Source organism: Eschrichtius robustus, chromosome 10 (assembly GCF_028021215.1).
Source record: "Eschrichtius robustus isolate mEscRob2 chromosome 10, mEscRob2.pri, whole genome shotgun sequence".
Classification (NCBI taxonomy): Eukaryota; Metazoa; Chordata; class Mammalia; order Artiodactyla; family Eschrichtiidae; genus Eschrichtius; species Eschrichtius robustus.
This window is the reverse complement of record NC_090833.1, coordinates 57,044,190-57,066,451: the sequence shown is the minus strand read 5'-3', so window position 1 is coordinate 57,066,451 and position 22,262 is coordinate 57,044,190. Positions and strand designations below refer to the sequence as shown.

The 22,262-nt window shown below is 41.6% G+C and overlaps 1 protein-coding gene across 2 annotated transcripts in view; it reads left to right on the top strand.

Moving 5' to 3' along the window:
- GLDC (glycine decarboxylase) overlaps positions 1-22,262 on the top strand; it is a 98,858-nt gene that overhangs the window by 4,640 nt on the left and 71,956 nt on the right. For both annotated transcript variants that reach the window (XM_068552020.1, XM_068552019.1), the window contains exon 3: positions 16,022-16,157. In XM_068552020.1, coding sequence (XP_068408121.1) covers positions 16,022-16,157 — 136 coding nt within the window. The remainder of the gene's footprint in view (positions 1-16,021; positions 16,158-22,262) is intronic.

Genomic DNA, 22,262 nt, shown 5'->3' with positions numbered 1-22,262 from the left:
GGCAGGCAGATTCTTTACCACTATGCCACCAGGGAAGTCCATGGGCACTCTTCTGAACTGATCCCAAGGACACCTACAGGGCAGTTGTTCCCCTGGCTGTGGACGTCAATTATCTTTCAGCTGGATTAAGTCTGTTGTGAGGTGCAACCTGTAAACTCTCCAGTCTGTGACAAATCTCTCCTTTGGCCATTCCTAGCTCCTTCAGTTCCCAGCACATATGAATTATTATTTCATCTTTAGGATAATTCCAATGGATTTTCATTATACAACTGTGGAAATAAATAAAGACCAGCCAAATGAGAAAAGCAAAGGCTGTTTGTTCTGAACTTGCTCTAGGAGTCAGACTTCTGTTTTGCAGAGGAGTGGGAAGACCTCATAGTGAAATAAAGGAAAGACTTCAGGTGTGCCCTGTTGGCCTGGGCAAGCTGTAGGTGGGCCAATTAAAGCAGGGCTTCCTATGTGATTGGTTAGGGGTGCTTGTTTGGCTTTGTCTGGTTGGTCCTAAATTGGAAGCAAGGACCAAGAGTAGGGAAGCTGTCAGTTATTAATCAAGTCCTGGCCCTTTTGGGCCAATTGTTATAGAAGTTATCATTCATTTTCCTCCATTGTCGCTGGAGATAGCAAAAGATGGCTTTCTGCAAGTCTAATCTGTAGCAGGCTGACTTCAGAGGTGGTTTATTGTAGATAAGGGGGTTGGTTTCCTGAGTAGGTTGCTGCAGGTTGTGGGTGAAAGTTCTGTGGTCTGGCTATTCCTTATTTATATGTTAGACTCTCACAGCAGTCTGTTGTCCTTGTATTTTTGTCATAAATTCTTGTTAGGCAGACCCCTGCTGATCTGACTGATACCTTGGACAGTCAACCTATTGCCTAAATTGTAAGTGTTTATGGCTATTTACTATAGGCAAGGAGCTGTGAGGATAAATGTATGAAAAAACAGTCACTATCCTCAGGGAGCTTCCATCTTAACATAAATTGATTCAGAAAGTTAAAGTGTCCAAGATGTCATAAGAAATATGAATAAAATGCTGTGAGTGTACAGAAATGATGTGAAATTGGATAGCAAAACAGGGATTTCTGAAAACAATGTGAAAAGTTTAAGTATATCTTTTCCTGTTAGAAAGAAAGACAAAATCTTTACATTGACTATGTTTTCTTTGTGTGTAAATATGTTATTATAAGAAGGAAAAAACTCAAAAAGGCAGCTCCTTCATTGAGAAAAAGAAAACGGCAAAATGCAACGTGTGAAGCATAATTACGGAATTATTTGAGTATTGTTATAGTCTCATCCTGGATGGAATCTTAATAGAATAATTATGCTGTCAATGATTTGGGGGATTCTGGAGTGTTTTCCAACACCACCGAGCAATTTTCAGTTCTCAGGGGACACCAACTGGTTGTCCTACAATTTAACTCACTTCTGATACTGTCTACCTGCATATAGCATCAGACCTCACAGATTAAGTCCCCCAAAACTGCCCCCACTTCAGATGACAATCACAAGTTAGGGCTGTCACCTGGGCTTCTGACCAACAGGCTATAAATTGGACCCCCTCCTCTGGTTCAATTAATTTTCTAGAGCAGCTTACAGAACACTAACATTTCCTTACATTTACTAGTTTATTATAAAGGATATTATAAGAGATACAGTTGAACACCCAAATGAAGAGGTACATAGGGTAGGGTCTGGAAGTGTCCCGAGCACAGGAGCTTTTGTCCCCATGGAACTGGGGTGGACCACTTTCCCAGCACAGGGATGTATTAGCCAGCCGAGAAGCTCATCAAATCTGCTGTTTTTATAGAGCTTATCCTGCAACCCCTCCCCCCTTCCTTTTCCCAGAGGTCAGTTGGTGGGCCTGAAAGTTCCAGCCCTCTAATCACTTGGTGTTTTTGCTGACCAGCCCCATCCTGAGGCTATTTAGGGACCCCACCCTAATCACTTTATTAGCAGATACTCAGGTGTGCTCAAAAGGACTTGAGTATGAATAACACAAGATACTCCTGTCACTCAGGAAATACCAAAGACCAGAGATATTTATTATTATACTACAGGGATATTTCAGAAAAATATGTGGTGGTATATCCTGATAAAAGTGGAGAGGTGAAAAGAAAATATTTATTTTAAAAGAGATGAATCCTAAAATAAATTGTGATCAGTTTTTTCCCCTTCCTTTTGAAACTAGAACACCAAACGAGAAATCTCAGTCTTTGTAAAGTATCATTTTTAAGCGTTAATATGTTTTGAACTATCAATCGAAGTTAGGATGTAAACTGAAACAAGCTCAAATTACCAGAAATTTGAGTTTATCTGGGAATAGCAGAGGAATTGCAATTTAGGAGACATGTGCTGTAGAAGCTGCAAACAAGTTATTGAGGGTCTGGGGCAGGTTGTGTTTGTGGGCAGGGAGCACAAAGAGAGGGACATCCAGCCAGAATCCAGCCAGTAAGTTCATTGGCTTGAGTATGGAGAGATTCTTGGTGGATGTTCATTGGTCCAGAGATAAGTCTCAGTCTTCCGTAAATCAGGCGTTTACAGGAAATCAGTCTCTCAGTTCTTAAGTTCCGTTCTTCTGAGGGAGCATGTGTGAGATTCTCCATTTCATATCCTTGGGTTCCATCTTTTTTTTTTTTAGTAGTCCTTTTTCTGCTGATAGCACCTTATCTTCATTTGGCTGTATGAGTCCCATCCTTTTCCTCTTCAACTTTATGTTTCTGCTGTCTCAAATTGTTCCTTTTTTTTTTTTTTTTTTTTTTTGTGGACGGGCCACATGGCTTGTGGGATCTGAGTTCCCCGACCAGGGATTGAACCTGGGCCACAGCAGTGGCCACCAGGGAACTCCCTTTGGGTTCCATTTTGGATTGAAATCCTTTCACAGGACTTGCTTATTTTTTGACATGCAAGGATACAAACATGCTGACATATGGTGATGAGGGACCAAATAGGTCATGTGATTGAGACAAAGAACTTAAAATGTAAAACAACTTTTTCCTTTTCATCTTTTTAAAGGATCGTGGAATTCATCCAGCACCATCAAAGATTTTATGTAAATGGAATTCTTTAACAATATTTTTAAAAATTGGCACTTTTTTGGAAAAGTTACTGTATTAGTTATCTCTTGCGTTATAAGAAATTACTACAAAACCGTGGCTTAAAACAACAATGAACATTTATTATCCTCACAGTTTCCGTGGGTCAAGAATCCAGGAGCAGCTAAGCTAGGTGGTTCTGGCTGAGTCACTCATGAGGTTGTGGTCGCACATTGGTGGACGCTCAACCAGGGCTGGAGGAGCCACTTCCAAGGTGGCTCATAAACATGGCTGGCAAGTTGGTGCTGGCTGTTAGCGGGAGGCCCCGGTGCCTCCTCACATGGGTCTCTCCACAGACTGCTTGAGTGTCCTCACAACATGGCAGCTGGATTCCTGCAGAGCCGGTGATTCAGGAGAGAAGGAAAGCCAGGCAGAAACTATTCTTTTTATGACCTAGTCTTGGAAGTTCTATAGTATCATTTATATCATATGCTGTTCATAAGAGTGAGTCACTAAGACTGGCCCAAATTCAAGGGAAGGGGAATTAGTTTACACCTTTTGAAGGGAGGAGTGCAAACAAGATTGCACACATAATTTTTTTTAATAGACGTTCCTTTTTAGAGCAGTTTTAGGTTCACAGCAACATTGAGCAGAAAGTACAGAGAATTCCCCTATACCCCTTGCCTCCACATATGCACAGCCTCCCTCATTATCAACATCCCCCATCAGAGGGGGACATTTGTTACCACTGATGAACCTACGTTGACACATCATCATCACCCAGAGTCCGTAGTTTACATTAGGGTTCACTCTTGGTGTTGTACATTCTGTGGGTTTGAACAAGTGTATAATGACATGTATCCACCATTATAGTAGCATATAGGGTGTTTTCACTGCCCTAAAAATCTTCTGCAGAGATATTTTAAAAACTACCACATTCATCTAAATTAGCATATACTTGCTATCATAAATTATAATGAATTAAAAGTACTCAATGCTATCAAAATAAAATATACTGTGCTTTAAATATGGTATTACTCTTGAGGACTGTTGAGGTACATAGGGCCATTTGCCCATACACTAAATGCCCCAACCTACTCCCCTTTGTCACCATTGGGTTATAAGCCACTATTACCAAATCTATGTCTACAGCCTCCTCCATCTACTTTCATTCCTTGAGAGACTTCAATGGAAAATACAATACTGCTTTAGGCACTGAGGGTGCAAGAATCAGGAAGTAAAGGGTGATAAAGATATGGTCCCTGACTGTAGGTTAAAACTGATAGGGAGATAGATACTGAATAGCTCCTTAGGTCTGCAAATAGGATGAATGGTTTAGCTGAGGTTATGGCATGAGCAGAGGCTTGGAAGTGTGGACATGCCTCAAATAACCTAACATGGTTATTTGAGGATGGTGAGTAGACCATGTGTGTAGAATATTGAGCTGCAGAGAGGTATGGAAAGCAAGGTATGGAGGGCCCAAAGCCATGATAAAGGATTTGTTTTCCTCTACATAATGGGGAGACATTAACAGTTATTACAGAGGGAAGTGACATATTCAAACTGTGTTTTGCAGAGTGCCTCTGAGATAGAGGCAAGGAGACCAGCTGGGAGATTGTTGGAGATTTTATTGTATATTTTTTATTTTGGGCTGCCTTGGGTCTTCGTTGCTGCACGAAGGCTTTCTCTAGTTGCGGTGAGCGGGGGCTACTCTTTGTTGCGGTGCACGGGCTTCTCACTGCGGTGGCTTCTCTTGTTGCGGAGCACAGGCTCTAGGCACGTGGGCTTCAGTAGTTGTGGCTTGCGGGCTCAGTAGTTGTGGCTCGCAGGCTCTAGAGCACAGGCTCAGGAGTTGCGGTGCACGGGCTTAGTTGCTCTGCGGCACGTGGGATCTTCCCGGACCAGGGCTCAAACTCATGCCCCCTGCATTGGCAGGCGGATTCTTAACCACTGTGCCACCAGGGAAGCCCTGTTGGAGATTTTTTTTTTTTTTTTTTTTAATTAATAGCTACTTTATTTATTTATTTATTTATTTATTTATTTTTAGCTGTGTTGGGTCTTCGTTTCGTGCGAGGGCTTTCTCTAGTTGCGGCAAGCGGGGGCCACTCTTCATCGCGGTGCGCAGACCTCTCACTATCGCGGCCCCTCCCGTTGCGGGGCACAGGCTCCAGACGCGCAGGCTCAGCAGTTGTGGCTCACGGGCCCAGTTGCTCCGCGGCATGTGGGATCTTCCCAGACCAGGGCTCGAACCCGTGTCCCCTGCATTAGCAGGCAGACTCCCAACCACTGTGCCACCAGGGAAGCCCTCTGTTGGAGATTTTAGAGGTGAGATTTTAAATGTGTCTACCAGGAAGCAGTCACCAAGCTGATATTAGATATGTAAGAGTGGGAGCAGGAGAAGGCAGGGGAGCCTTTAGACTGTGATTCAGGTCTGACCCTGGTGGAGGGGCAGAAGGATGGAAGAATTGGGTAAGAAGAATCATAGACTGCAGCACAGATCTAAAAAGTTTTGGTCAGACTGAGCAGAGTTCTTGAACCAAAGTCACCCATCAGAGGAGTCCCACATCTTACAGGAATGGGTCTGCATTAGTTCTCCTGCTGGGCTTAGTATCAATAATTGCCTGGGAGCAGCCTGTGGGAAGTATGGTTTTGGTACAAACATGGTGGTCGGTCCAGAGGGACAGCAGGTAGGACTGTCAGTCAGTCAGTTTCTAGGCTGAGTGTCTTGGGGTGATGGAGATGTCATTAACAGAGAGCAAACAGGGAGAAGAGGAGGGTCCTAGAGGAAGCCTAGATCATGGGTGTTGTTTGAGCAGAACTGAATTTGAGGTGCTCAGGAACATGCATTTGAAAAAGCTGAATCAGTAGTTGGAAATAACGAGTCTAGAGCTCAAGAGAGAGATTTGAGATGGAGTTGCAGATTTAGTGAGTCTTTTGAATGAATTAACGAGAATGAGTGAGATTTCCTATGGATGGAGTATTGGGAAGAAAGTGGAAACCAGGATACTGGGAAATAGAGCATGGAAAAGGACACAGGCAGAGCAGCCTGAGATGAAGTAATCCAAGAGGCCAGAGGATACATTTTAAGTCAGGGGTTTGTGGACCTCAGTGTCATATTCTGGACCTTTCTTAGGCATAAGAGAGAAGAAAGTCCACATGATGACATAAGGACACTCTGAGGTGGGAGGAGTTTAGGGGCTGCCTGTCTGATGATCTAAGTAAGAGGCAGGAAGGGCGAGACTGAGCATTAGAAGAGTGAGAAAGTGATCATCTGGGTAGTGAGGAGCCTAGATCACCCTGCATGGAAGTCCTGCTGAGATTTAATGGCTTGAATCTGTAAGGTTTGCTAGGATCCCCTCGCCCAGCATCATTTAGTGACCTGGGAGCAGGAACAGAGAAATGGGGTGCCTGAATTTAGCTTAGTTTGAGGATTGGTAAAGTCAAGTGGCCAAGGACTTCAAGGTCCACACAGGCTGGCTCGGGTGGGAGACAGGTGAGGCAGTCCCATCCGTCCACATTGGGATGGGAGCTCAGTGACCACCTTATGGGAATGGGAGTAGGGGGCCTGACCTGCTAAACCTCTGAGTCAGCTCGGGAGCCTGAAGGGGGGTGGTGCACAATGAGGTTGTGTGCTGCTTGCAGGAGGGTGAGTGTTGTGGCTTCTATTCCTTATGTCCTCTTTTCACCCCACCAAATGGCATTGTGGTTTGCTTTTAGAAATCTCTGTTACATGATGTGTGAAGAACTTTGATCTCGTTTTGACTGCTCAGGTTTGTTTTACTTGTTAAACCTGAAGTATTTTAATAAAAATGCAAACTGGGAATTTTAGTAAGGATTCTCAATGTCCATATCATCCAATGTACTAACTGATTAAACAATAAGGAAACAAAATTTTGGAAAATATGAAATTATTGTAGGCACTGTATTATTTCACAGAACTTGCTTAATAGCTGCAAGTTTCCCTTTAGAAATGTTTCTCTGAAGCTCATGCCTTTAGGGATGTGAGAACAGCTTGCACATTGATTTGTCATTGTGGATTCTGTGATGGGTGAGTTATTGTGAATATTGAGCTAACTATATGTGGGAGTTGAGGTGAATTTTCATTCACTTGTATTTTCTGAGCACCTAGTATGTACCTAGCAACCACTATGCCCCTGTCCACAAGGAGATTATAATTTAGTTGGCGAGATTCTTGGCTGGATTACAAATTTCTCCATATGCCTGTATTCCTTTGATCTATAAAAATTCTCTCTTTCCTGCAAACATGTTAAATTGTTTGAGTTGGACTCAATACATATTTGTCCCTTCTTGTTGTTGCTCTGCTGGCCATGACAAGCTGCTCACAGGGCAGCAAAGAGGAAAAACAAACACTCCAGGACTTCCACTCTGATTCTCATTTCAAATTGACCATTTGGCCTGCTTACGTAGGTCAACTGGTGTTCCATGTAAATATAATAAATTGTAATGTTTCTCTGTACACTTCTTTTGTAAATGTTTATAGATTGAATGAAAAGGGGCGGTTGAGGAGGTCTCCAACAGAAAGTAGTGTGACCCAAGTCCAAGAAGTAAATAACAGACATGTCCCCACTACCCCACCATGGGATGCTGTTCTGGGTTTCCTACAGCTGCTATAAAGATCTTGAACCTGTATATCTCTTGGGTGAGCAGGCAGAGCTCTAGGGGACTGCTCACTCCTGTGGAGATGAGGGACCATGGAGCCGTCAGAAACACGGATTGGACGTGCCTTGGCTCCTTTCGGCTGGAAGTGCCTGGCTGGGGGTTCTAATTCCCAAGACTCATGAGGGGCTGGGTGAGCTGGGGTATTAATTGGCTGAGCAAGAAGATGGGAAAGAGCCTGGCAGGATTAGGGTTGGGGGGCCAGAGCCCCAGGTCAGGCCTGTGTGGTGCTGCCCAGACCACATCCTGACGCATGGGGTGGGCACCCCACTGCCAGTCTTGAAGGGTTTTCAATTCAAAGAGTTCCCATGTCATTATTCTGCGTTAACAGAGCTTATAGATTGGTTTGCCTTCCTGGACTGAACAAATGCTATAATTCAGCAGACTGTGGTTGTGAAACCCTCCTTTGCTAGGGAAAGAAACTTGACAAATAAGAGGGAGTAGGGTTTAATGGGCTGGGTAAGTGGGGTTAAGCCATGCTTAAGCCCACTTATTTATGGGGGAGGGAGAGAGGTGCTGCAAATGATTAGGCGAAGTTAGAAAAAGGCTACGCATTAGGATGGAGTTTGTAGGCAAATTCTGGCTTCCACTCAGGAAATCAGAAAATCCTGATATATGCTATCATCCATGGTTTGTTTATCTTGAGACCCCAGACTCCACCCCATGGTTCCTGAGCAGCTTTGGCAAGAAAAATGCTAAAGCAGTCTCTGTCCTCCCATTTTAGCCCCAGCTCTTCCCTTCAGCCTCAGGCAGGAAAAGCCTTTTCTGGGAAATTCAAATACGAGTTTGTTGGTTTTCAGTCCTGATGATTTCCTTAGAGCCCTTTTCTGAGAATCTTGCAAAGCACATGAAGGGCAGGGAGTGGGAGGGAGGCTCTGTTGCTGGTTGAGTGGCTGCCCCATGCTGGGTGTTGCTGGGCTGCCTGGAAAATGCTCTGCGGACAGCCAGCCACTGTGGGGACGGCAGATGTCCGCACCCATGTATTTCACAAGCAGGATTTTGTTCTGGGTGTAACATTTTAACTCAATTTAAATTTTTTGAATAAATAACACAGGCATATTATCCAAAATTCAAAAGCATGAAAAGATATACAGGGTAAGCAAGACCCCTTCTCACTTACCAGTTTCTTAAGAATCATCCCAGAGATATTCTGTGAATATACAACATATCCTTATATATTTATTTTTTAATGTAAATGGTAGAATAATATATACTCTGTGGAAATTTAGGCATAATATTTTTAGATTGTCAGAAAAGCAAAAGCAAAGCATGGATACATTTTTCCATATAATTGTGGCAAAAAAAAATTGTGTTGTGTGTTTGGGAATGGGTTAAGGGTGGGGAACAGTGTGTGTGTGTGTGTGTGTGTTGGGGTGTAGCAGGTATCTTGACCCACGTAGCCTGCCTGTTTATTCTAATGACATTCTCCTAGTTCTTGTCCAAGTTCACATGTATGGGAAATTAAAACCTAGGCCTAGAAATTTAACAGCTAAATCAGCTTATTCCTACCAGAAAGTATATTTGGGGAAGTGGTTGGTACAAAATTCTCCTTGACGTTTTAGGTGCAAGTGACAAGGGAGTTACTATTGGAAAGGCTCTTATATGGAATTATGTAAGGAGGAAGCATTCATTCTGAATTCTGAGAAGCAGGAACATTGTGAGACCCACCTGTAGTTTCTTAGGGAATGGTGCCCAGGTCACTGAACTCTGTTCTTGGTACATTAGGACCAGGGCGTTATGCAACGTGCTGAGGTAGAGGAATAAACAAGGTCAGAAGCAGGTATTTATTCCACAAGAAAAGAACTTAACTGCTTAGATCGCTAAAGGATTGAGGACTTTCATGGCTGGGAGGGCACAGTAATGCAAGGTCTGGCTGCTCTTTGAGGCTGTAGGCAGACGTCTGGAGAATGACAGTTTGTCTCCAAGTGTTTTGTTTTTATTTATTTATTTATTTAATTGAAGTATAGTTGATTTGCAATGTTGTGTTAGTTTCTGGTTTACAACAAAGTGATTCAGATATATATATATATATATATATAGTTTTTCATATTTTATATATATGTATATCTCTCTGTCTATCTATATAGATATAGTTTTTTATATTCTTTTCCATTATGGTTTCTTACAGGATATTGAATATAGTTCCCTGTGCTATACAGTAGGACCTTGTTGTTTATCCATCCAAGTGTTTTTTTTTTTTAAATATTTATTTATTTATTTATTTGGTTGTGCCAGGTCTTAGTTGCGGCATGCAAACTCTTAGTTGTGGCATGCACGTGGGATCTAGTTCCCTGACCAGGGATCGAACCTGGGCCCCCTGCATTGGGAGCGCAGAGTCTTATCCACTGCACCACCAGGGAAGTCCCATCCAAGTGTTTTTTAATGGACATTCCCTTTCTCATTCTGTCTCATTTCCTCCCTGGTTTGCTTCATTGTCCTTCATATTCAGGAAGATAGTTACTGGAATTGGGCCTGTTAACAGGAAGAAGCTGTTTTTGTCAAGTTGGAAGGACAAGAGTGAGGAATGTGCACTGCTGTGGGGCTCACTCTGGGGGGAAGCTGATCATTTTCCTCTCTCCTCTTTGTTCACACAGCTTTCCTGGGGCTGTGCTGCCCAGGGTTTGGATGACACAATTGCCTTTTTAAAATGCTTCTCTTACTATGTAGGTGGAAAAGACTGCCACTTTGGACTTAAGGATCCCACACTATTTCTCTAGAAAGGCATTCTTTTCCAAGGGAGAAAGGAATCTAAATCTATCGTGAAGTACAATGGTGGATATTGCATGGTTAGGATTTGGGCTTTTATTTAGACCAATCATGCCCCCAAACTTGCTCTTAGAGACTGCTTCTGCTATGTTCCATTTCAGAGAGGTTCAGCGGTAGACCTCTGATTGTGGACTTTTCCCTCTTCTCCCCTTTTCTCCATGTCCATTGGATCTTGGCATTATTTAACACAGTAACTCAAACTCTGGGCTCCTAAATGTACTAGGTTGGCTCTTCTGCTGATTGGACCAAAGTCAGATTTCATTAGTAGGTATGAGAAATGGTGACCAGTGAGCAAACATTAGAAATAATCCAGACACTCACTAAGTTGTGTTTTTTGGGGAGTGTTTTTTATTAAATGTGACTGGTAAAGCCTGAGGTCTAGATTTTTTTAAAATTTATTTATTTTTATTGACATATAGTTGATTTACAATGCATCAGGTGTAAAATGATTCAGTTATATACATATAACTGAATTCTTTTCCATTATAGGTTATTAGAAGACACCGAATATAGTTCCTTGTGCTATATAGTAGGTCCTTGTTGTTTATCTATTTTATATATAGTAGTGTGTATCTGTTAATACCAAATTCCCGATTTATCCCCCCTTCCCCTTTCCCTTTTGGTAACTATAAGTTTGTTTTCTGTGCCTGGGAGTCTATTTCTGTTCTGTAAATAAGTTCATTTGTATCATTTTTTAGATTCCACATATAACTGATATCATGTGGTATTTGTCTTTCTCTTTCTGACTTCACTTAGTATGATAATCTCTAGGTGAGGTCTTGATTTTATCACAGTAAGAAACAGTTTAACTCTCTGTTCTTCAAGTCACAGACTGTCTTGACTTCTAGGTTGTCATGATGAGCAATGGATTAGTGAATGGTAAACGTTTCTCAAACCATTATAACTTTCAGAAGCATGACCAAGTACCTACCCTACTCTTGATGGCTCATGAGTGTCCATTAGCTTGGTGTACAGAGGACTACTCATTCTATTAACTCACTTTGTTCCCAATAGAATGTAAAATTGGTTGTCAAGACCAGGCTATGATGAGGGCCAATCAGGGAATACAATTGTCCCTCAGTATCCAGGAGGGATTGGCTTCAGGCGCCCCCTTACCCTCCACCATACCAAAATCCTTGGATGCTCAAGTCCCTTATATAAAATGGTGCAGCATTTGCATATAACCTACGCACAACCTCCCCATATACTTTAAATCATCCCTAGATTACTTATAATACCTAATACAATGTAAATGCTATGTAAATAGTTTTAATACAAGGTAAATTCTATGTAAATAGTTGTAAATACGATGTAAATGATATGTAAATAGTTGCCAACACTGGCAAATTCAAGTTTTGCTTTTTGGAACTTTCTGAAAATTTTTTTTCCGAATATTTTTGATTCTTGGTTGAAATCCACAAATTTGGAAGCTGTGGGTCCTGGAGGGCCTGCTGTATGTGTATTAGCTCTATCTGGGTAGGGGCAGAGCCCACAGGTGCTTGGAAAATTTGGTCCCATAGGGACTAGAGTATATCTGTTATAGGATTATTTGGTTGCACCAGGTCTTAGTTGCAGCAGGCAGGCTCCTTATATGTGGCATGCGAACTCTTAGTTGTGGCATGCATGTGGGATCTAGTTCCCTGAGCAGGGATCGAACCCCAGCCCCCTGCATTGGGAGCATGGAGTCTTAACCACTGCGCCACCAGGGAAGTCTCCTCTGTTACAGGATTAAAAACTTGTGTGTCTCAAGTTTGAACATTTTTATGCTTCTGGGTCTTATCTATAATTAATTTTTTTGCTCTTCTTTTATGCTAATTGGCCTTTAAATTTTTTCAAGTGTTTTATCCAAGTGTGTAGGACGTTGGCAACTATGAGGGATGATGATATGTATTGATATATGGACACCCTGAACTGATGTGGGATGTGGCAGTGGGTTCCTGGCTAGTCTGCAGTGGTGAAGGCATATGGACAGGATAGGCTGCAGAATGGACGAGAAAGGAACTGGGCTCTAACTGAAGCTCTTTCACTGGGCACACAAACTTGCACTAACATCCTCAGCCCTGCTGGGAGGTATGAGAGAATGGGTTTTCTCGCAAAAGGAAGAATCAGGTTCCTCCACCATTCTAGTTGAGAGTTTAGGGTCTCCAGGTAAATATCAACATCTCTCGTAGCAGCCACTGATGTTTTATGTACTTGTTTAGGTACCTGGGGTTAGGAGTTCAATGTATCTCTTTAGAGGATACAGTTTAACCCTTTAACCCATAACACTCCCTGGACCATCTCCCTCCTGGACTATTGTGCTGGCCTCTTACCATATCCCCCTGTTTCCAGAGTCTCCTCTCTGACCTATCCACACTACCAATAGAATTATCTTTCTGTAATGTAGAAAAAAAATCGTATTACTCAATACTCTATGACTCTCAAAGGTTAAACTCTTAATTTGACAAAGTCCTTCAAAGACTGTTCTCATTTGAGAGCTGGACCTTTTGTCCTCATGGCATAATATGGAACAGGGACCTGTCCGTCTTGCACAGGATCTTGATTGAAGCTGGCCTTGCTGAATTGGGTGTGGGCCAGGCACTGCTAATTTCCCCTCCTACTGGGCTTCTTAATCACTCTGCCCTAAGAAGACTTTGGGAAGTGATTGGATTTCTTGCATGATTGTTCCTAAGGATGCTGTACTTGCGTTATCTCCTCAGATATTGTTTTATTGTACTTTCACCTATAGTTCCTAAGTTTTCCATGGAAGAAGGCAAGATTGTCCATCATAAGGCAGTAGGGTTGTATTTACTCATGAAACCGATACTTGTAAACTGATACTTACTCCTCTCTTTTGTTAGCCTAGTCTGGCGAAATGACACATCTCTTGTGAATTTATTTACTGTGAAAGCAAGTGGGGTGGGAGGTAGGATGGAAGGTGACAGTGTTTTCAATGAAGATAAAGAAGGATTAATGAGAATAACAGTCACAGAGTTCAGTAGAATTAAAACATCCTGAAGCATCTTCCTAGCCAGTTTGCCATTTTAGAGATTGTTGTACCTAGATCTGTAACAATAAAATCAATCAATTCCAAGATTTAGTGACTGAGTCCCTAATTTTTTTTTTTTTTTTTGGCTATGTCGGGTCTTTGTTGAGGCATGTGGGATCTTTTGTTGTGGCACGCGGGCTTCTCTCTAGTTGTGGCGTGTGGGTTTTCTGTCTCTAGTTGTGGCGCACGGGCTCTGTAGTTGTGGTACACAGGGTCCAGAGCACGTGGGCTCTGTAGTTTGTGGCTCACGGGCTCTAGTTGAGGCGCGCGGGCTCAGTAGTTGTGGCACGCGGGCTTACTTGCCCCGTGGCATGTGGGATCTTAGTCCCCCAACCAGGAATTGAACCTGCATCCCCTGCATTGGAAGGTGGATTCTTTACCACTGGACCACCAGGGAAGTCCCTGAGTCTGTAAGATCTTAAAGGGGGCAGACATTTGCCTAAGTAGTTAAATCTCAGTTAAATTTTAGTAGCATGATCTAACTATACGCAGAGGGGCAGAGAAAGAACCAGGTAAGGTCATTTGTATCTAGAAAGTATCTTTCAGTATAAGTGCTATACATGTAGCAGTTCAAAATCTGGCCCATTCAGGAAAGTGTGGAAGCTGGAGTTAGTCTGGGTAGCTAATTTAAAACCGTGTAGCCTTAGGTGAGTGGTTCTCTTCAAGCCTTAGTTTCCAAAGCGATGTGGAAAGCATTTGGTACAATTCCTGGCAAAGAGTAAGTGCTCAAAATGTCAGATGCTGTTATTACATGCATGACCCAAAATAGGGTCTCATCTGCATCCGAAGACTTTTATAATTCCTCCTTAATTACCTAGTTCCTTAATGAAAATGCTGGTCAAGACTTTCCTGGTGGTCCAGTGGTGAAGAATCCGCCTTCCAGTGCAGGGGACGCAGGTTCGATCCCTGGTCAGGGAACTAAGATCCCACATGCCGCAGGGCAGCTAAGCCCGGGCACCACAAATATTGAGCTCACGCGCCTCAGTGAGAGAGCCTGTGTGCCGCAAACAACAGAGCCCACGCGCCCTGGAGCCTGCACGCCACAACTAGGGAAGAGGAAACCCGCACGCAACAACTAGAGAGAAGCCTGAGTGCCACAACTAGAGAAAAGCCCATGAGCCACAACAAAGAGCCTGTGCACTGTAATGAAAGATCCCGCATGCCTCATGACGAAACGAAAATCCCATGTGCTGCAGCTAAGACCTGACACAGCCAAAAATAAAACCAAAGGGGGAAAAAATAAGGAAAATAAATAAATATAAAAAACCCCCTGCATGTGGGTCTTTTATTATTATTATTATTTTTTTTTATAAATTTATTTATTTATTTATATTTTTTATTTTTGGCTGCGTTGGGTCTTCGTTGCTGCACGCGGGCTTTCTCTAGTTGCGGCGAGCGGGGGCTACTCTTTGTTGTGGTGCGCGGGCTTCTCATTGCAGTGGTTTCTCTTGTTGAGGAGCACGGGCTCTAGGTGCACGGGCTTCAGTAGTTGTGGCTCGTGGGCTCTAGAGCGCAGGCTCCGTCGTTGTGGCGCACGGGCTTAGTTGCTCCGTGGCGTGTGGGATCTTCCTGGACCAGGGCTCGAACCCATGTCCCCTGCGTTGGCAGGCGGATTCTTAACCACTGCGCCACCAGGGAAGTCCTGGGTCTTTTATTATAACTGATATTTTCTTGGTTGAGTGAAGGGCCTTTTATAAGTAGCCCTTTCAGTGACACACAGGAAAAAGTGTCAGAATTAGCACGGCAATTTTAGAGAATAATGTAGGTCATGTGTTATTTAAGACATACCAACTATTGGTATAAGGCAATTTAAAAGGGAAAACAGGGCTTCCCTGGTGGCGCAGTGGTTGAGAATCCGTCTGCCAATGCAGGGGACATGGGTTCAGGCCCTGGTCCAGGAAGATCCCACATGCCGCGGAGCAACTAAGCCCATGCACCACAACTACTGAGCCTGCGCTCGAGAGCCCCCGAGCCACAACTACTGAAGCCCGCGCGCCTAGAGCCCATGCTCCGCAACAAGAGAAGCCACCGCAGTGAGAAGCCCGCGTGCTGCAACGAAGAGAAGCCCCCACTCGCTGCAACTAGAGAAAGCCCATGTGCAGCAACAAAGACCCAACGTGGCCAAAAATAAATAAAATAAATTAACCCTTCCCCCCAAAAAAAATAAAAGGAAAAATATTTTACTAAGAACAGAATTTTTATTTGGTGTAAATAAAACATGTAAAGGCACAGAAGAAAACTGGAATGAGGCAGGTATCAAAACTGGGAAATTCTGACAAAGCCAAAAAAAGAAGAGCCAAAAAAAATTATGAGGAACCAACCTTGAGAAGTAACTGAGTGCTGTTTGGGGATGTTTCAGGTTCCTGCATCTAGTACTTAGTGTTGCTGAGCGGATGATTCTTATATTTTCCATATAGCTGTTCTCCTCATGTCAATATTCAAACAAAACTAGGGCTTTAAACTATAACTAGAGCTCTCTTTTGAGACATTTTCTCTCTGTAACATTTCTCTCTTTCCCACAATCAGGTGAAAATGAAATCCTTGCAACGCTGCATGCCATTTCCAGCAAGAACCAGATCTGGAGATCATATATTGGCATGGGCTATTATAACTGCTCAGTGCCACAGACAATTTTGCGGAACTTACTGGAGAACTCAGGATGGTAATGTATTTCTTGATGAAAAACAGGAGTGCTGTGATTTGTTTTGCATGACTCTTTCTGTGTCCCCACCCCCCAAAGCCTCAGAACTTGCCCACTGACACCCATACTCTAGTGCTATCCGTAACCTGCAGGAACCTACCTGGCTTTCTCTGGCTTGGGAGATTTCCTTACTCAAATGTAGAGGACTTAGAAGCTTCTTTCCACTTTTATTCCCATAAAATAATCTAGAGCTCAGAATTGTGGATGCTGGGCATCTCTTCCTCTTGCTGACTCCGTGTTTGTTATCAGTGAGCGTTTTTGAGCAAGATATCAAACCTGCAGGTGGGCAGATTCAGGGCTTTATTCTTTGGAGACACTAGGATTTGAGATTACTCAGTGAGTCAAAATCTTGGTCCATTGTCTTCTCTCAGGATTTTAGGAGCTACAGTTAATTATACCCCCCTCCCCTGCCCCCTGCCCCAAACCAATATTCTGGGTTTATGACCAACTGAAAAAAGAAGACGTTGTATCAGGTAGATGGAGATGAAAATGTTCGCTTTATTACTTAGCACTTTGTAGAGAAAGAGAACATGTGTATTCTGTGAACAGGCTCTTCTAGAAACAATCAAAGACAAGCCTGAGCTGTTAATGCTGTTACTTGTTCTGCCTCCACCTCACCTATCAGGTGACTCATTCCTAGTCCCCTAGGGGGTGGGGTAGGGGGTGTTCTTGTCCCTGCCCACTCTGGCGGCCACAGGTTGCACAAAATGAAAATGTTTCTCCAGCACTTGAGGAAAACTTCCATGCTATCTTGCTTTTCCATTCCTGTTTGCTGTATGATAGAAAGAAGGAAACAGAGGTTCACGTCCTAGTATACACTAAACCAGAAAACACCTTGGGTACTTCTTAACGGGCAAAGACCGTGGCTTCAAAGGTGCCTGAGAGCAGATCAGAGCATCTGCTTCTTCTGCCCACTGGGAAATATTGTCTGACTATGGAGGAGGAAAGATGGGGACCCCTGGGCCTTTCTTTCTCTTGTTTTTGGATCAGTGCCATTGTATACACCAGCATCTTTGAATTGAAACTTTATTTCAACTGATAACCTTATCTCCAAAGGAATGTGTGCACTTACCATCTCTAGCATAGAAACAAACCAAGCCTGGGAAGGCTTTGATACTTCCTGGGTGATTTTTTTTTTTGTTTTAAGTTGGTTGGTGTACGAGGTAGATTTAATTTTTAGTAGGACCATTATTATGCAAGGACAAAGTGATTGCCTCTGCAATTCCAAGGTATTTATAGCAAGATGCAGAGACTATCTTTTAGGTTAGCATATAGAAAAAAAATCAGCTTTAGTAAAGGGAATGTGGACCCCCCCCCATGGGAAAGCACGGAATTGCCTCCTTTGAAATACTAAGCACGTGCTCCACAGCAATATATCTTAAACATTTGCTGAACACTTCACATCTGTTTTAAAAATAGGTTTTATTTAATAAAATTCTATCAGAGTTAATTTGAATCAAATGACCAAAATTCTCATTTCAGTATAATCGCCTCATATAAGAAGCTGTCCACCTGCCATCCTATGACAGACTATTGAGACAGCTGTTAGTCCATTTTTTTCCTCAAAAACAGAAGTAAGTGCCTGCCTGAGAAGACTCAAAGCTACCCCCCAAATTTACTGTTTGTTCTAGTCAACTCCTGAAGATGGGGTCCGTGTCTCCCAGCTTCTGAGGTTGGGTAGGAGCCTAACTTCTTTTTTTTTTTTTTTTTTAACAATAATAATACATATTTTATTATATCATAAAACCTAATTTTGTCATCCTTTGAGCTTCATTATTCTTGCTCAATCAGAATAGCAGATAATAAAGTATGATATTTAAACAGTTCAAAATTTGGTAAGAGATACAGGTGTTTTGATTTCATGGGAATACAGTTTTCTTACAAATTACACATTTCTGGAGCTTGTAGCAATCACGTTTGCCCCCCTGAAATTGATGATTTTATTCTATGTAAGAGTATTATAAATTATAATGAGGTAAATTATAATGAGGAGCACATAGTCATTATGATTCCGTTTTGGCAGATTTATTTTGAAAATAGGGATATTATCAAATGTTGGTTTAGTATTTTTAAATAATTCATCAGAAAGTGATTTTTTAAATGCTATCTCTTTAAGCAAACTTCCCTTGCTTCTCAAAGTTAAACTTATTACTGGTGGTAATGAACTTCCTTTGCTTCTTAGAAACAAAATTTATACCTGAGCATAGCATGGGAAATAATTCAGGTTTCATCTTCTACTGGAGAAGTATTTAAGGTAATAAGGATTAAAATTTCCATAAAATTTGATCACAGATACTTATATTTTAAGGTACACACATTGGAGCTAAACTCTGGAATCACTAAAATACAAACATTGTATCTATCTAATGCAATTTTTCTATTTCAATTTAAAACAATAAACATAAATATCTTTGGAATATTTGGGGAGCTTAAGAACGTTTTTTTTCTGCATAGAAATATCCTTCCTTTAAATTGGTCACAGTATCGTTTCTGACATAATATTTCACGTTTGAAGCCCTGTTTTTACTTACCTTTAATTCCCTGCATGACCAGTACCATCATCTAGGAGGAGCCTAACTTCTATGAGCACCAGTTAGCAAACCTAGATGGGTTTCATGTGGGCGGCCCCCTTCCTGTTTTTGTAAATTTTCATTTCCCAGACTCTACTGAGTCCCTGCTCATTCCCCTCCCCACTCCCTCATTCTCCCTTTAAAACATCTAGTCACCTCTAAAACACACACACACACACACACACACACAAACACACAGAGAAACATGCAGCCCCATCTAAGATTACAAACGTTGACAATTTTGACATTTTAGAGAGTAAACCTGATACCCTACGTAATTTTAAACTTTGCACAAGGTGTTCTTAGTACTAGGAATAGATGTACTGTTTTGACTACTTACCATATGTGAACTTACACTCTGAACTTACACTCTGTTTGAACTTACAGTCAAACAAACATAGCGGTTTCTGTGTGTTTGAGTCTGTGAGTGAATATGTGTTGGGCCATCAGCACAGCGGGCCTTCATCTGGTGCCTAAAGCCCAGACCTGTAGGTCTGAGGACCAAGACATGTGTGTAGCTCAGGGCATAGGTTAGACTGGGTGGGAGGCACAGCGCCTTTGCATCGTTTGTCTGCTTTTGCATAAGTGCAAAGGTAGTCCTGATTGGTGAGGGTGTTTGTCCTAGATTCAGTGATTCACGTCTCATCATTATAGAAGCCAGATCTGTTGGCCTAATCACTCCTGCATTGCTTTTGGTTTCAGTATGCTCCATTTCTTTATTAATAGGAGAACAGGAATGAACTGTCAAAGAAGTAGTTTTTCTGCTTTGTGTGTGTGTGTGTGTTTGTGTGTGTGTGAACACGTGTGAAGGTATTTGTATTGCTGAGGGCTTCTTTTCCCCTGGGGTATTGGTAAAAGTTTGGATGGTAAACTCCAAGTTTGATTTCAAAAGCAAATGGCCTGTCTCCTCCTTCTTACAAAACAAGCCTCCTAAGTACATGAATGGGCTGCAGCATTCCAGCCGTCTGAATACTGGCCAGCTGTCTTCGCTCTTGGTGGCCGCACAGAATATTCACCATATTGCTTCCTGGCTGTGAGTGGATATGTTCATTTACTTTTAGGATCCACCAGAGTTTTGAGAGGGAGACAGTGTTGTTCTTTGCTTTTCAGTTCTGGTTTTGGGGTGCATTTTAAGTATTGTTCCTTTGCATTCTCCGAAAGCTGATCTGAAACAGAGGGTGATACTGGCCCTTGCCAGCCCTGATAGGGAGGGCTGTGCACATGAGCGTGGGTAGACTTCACATTATCACCCTTCTGAATGGTTGCCATAGAGATGGAACCAACAAATTCTGGTGACGTGAGGTGAAAATAAATGGGTAACATAGCCTCCAGAGAATACAAACATTTGGGCTCTTACAAGAAGATTTACATTAGGCCTAGAATATATTTTATGGGGTCTACTTTTTGAAATTTTCTATTGCTGATAATATCAGTTAACTAATATCAAAACACTTACATTTCCCTTGTGACTATTTCTGCTTTGTGTAATGTTGGCACTGGGATTAAATGAGAGAATCTCATGAATGTTTGTCTTCCTGCAACTCCCCCACGCCTTTTTTGGTTAAAATCGTAGAGAATACTGATTATTTTGGAATAAATGTTAATGCCATGTTGAATATATCATGCATCCTTTTTGAGCGGAACAGAATGCCTTCTTGGATATGCAGATACTTTTTGGGTTTTAATATTAAAATATATCTAGGAACAGAAATCAATTGCGTTAAATATCAGTTGGAACATAGAAATTGTAGATTACGGACATTTTCTTGATCACTGTTTTGCCTGAGGCAACTAAACCCTTTTATGCAGGATGGCAGGCCCTGTGCTAGCATTTTTCTCCTGAAATGAGGGTTTGTTTAGTATCTCCAGGCTTGAGACTCACCAATACGTGTCCATTAATAGATGATTTTTAAGACCATTTATGTCTGTTTATTAGTGTAAAAAAAAAAGTGTGGATTATAAAAGAAGTTTACAAGTAAAAGAAGTAGGATCATGTATTTGTCATCTCTGCAAGAAAAGTTTTAAAGCTCTCTCCTTTTAGCAGTGCTAATTAGCATCAGCCTAAGCTTGGACTTTGAGCAAGGAGAGAAAGGCTGAACAAGGGAGGGGGAATATTAAATCCCAAAGTCTGTGAGCAAAGGAATAGCATGGTCTCAGGTATGAAGGACTGTGTTTGGGAGGTTTGGGGCTTTTTCTTGCAGGTAACTGGGGAGCCATCCCCATTTGAGCAGGAAAGTCAAACACATGCATTTGCACCAGAAATATTAGATAATTTCCTATTTTAAGCACCGTGCTAGGCTAGTAAGGCAACAAAGGGGTGGATATAGGACGTCGGAAGGAAGACTAATGGCAATTGGTCATCATTTGGGCCTAAAAAAATCTGGAGTTTTTACCTTGAGAATTGGCATGATAGTGGTAACTTTGAAGGAATAAGAATATTTAAGAAAAGAAACTACCTTGTTTGGCGATCTGGTTGGAAGAAGGATAGGGAATGTGATGCTGACATGGGATGTGATGAATTTCCAGAAAGAAATTGTTTCCAAGTAGAAATATCTAATAATATCTGAATAGAAGTATGAATAGATCCTTTGGGAGAAGTCTATGAGTGTTTAAAAAAAAATTTCTAAGACCCGAACAGAGGATAAAAACGTTTCAAAACAACCAGCATTTGGGAAGGACTTTACCATTTCCAAAATGCTTTATGTATGTTAATTGGACTTGAGTGTTAAGATAATATCTGATATGGGTGATGTTATCTCCATTGATGGCCAAGAGAAATTGGCAGGGAGAGGTTTAGTGACTTGTCCCAGTTCACAGGTAATAAATTAGAGAATTTAGGTTGACACCCAGAGCTTCTTAATACTTAGCATTGGTGAAGATACAGGGAAACCTGTGAATCACTGTGTTACTTAAGGGAATACAGAATGGTGTGAACTGTCTAGAGAAAAACATGGCATATGTACCGAAAGATTTGAAATTGATTATCACACACCTTATGATTTGAAATTCCATATCTAGGGATTTATCCTAAGGAAATAATACAAAGATAAGGATGTTCACTGTTATGCTATTTCTAATATTTAAAAACCAAAAGTAATATTCAACTTGAGGGGCATTTATCCTAAGGAAATAATACAAAGATAGGAATCTAGGAATTTATCCTAAGGAAATAATACAAAGATAAGGATGTTCACTGTTATGCTATTTCTAATATTTAAAAACCAAAAGTGATGTTCAACTTGAGGGGATTTGTTAAATAAATTATGATAAATGATTTAATAACACATAACAATCAAATGCATATTTCTGAATAATATTTAAAGTTATTAGAAATTGTCCATGGAATAATGTTAACAGAAAAAAAATCGAGATGCAACTTTATACAGAGTACCATCTTACTTTGAAGTATAAATATGATTGTGATGTCAAAAAGAGACTGAAATTAATTAACCTGATTGTGGTAGTCATTTCACAAAGTATACGTATATCAAAACAT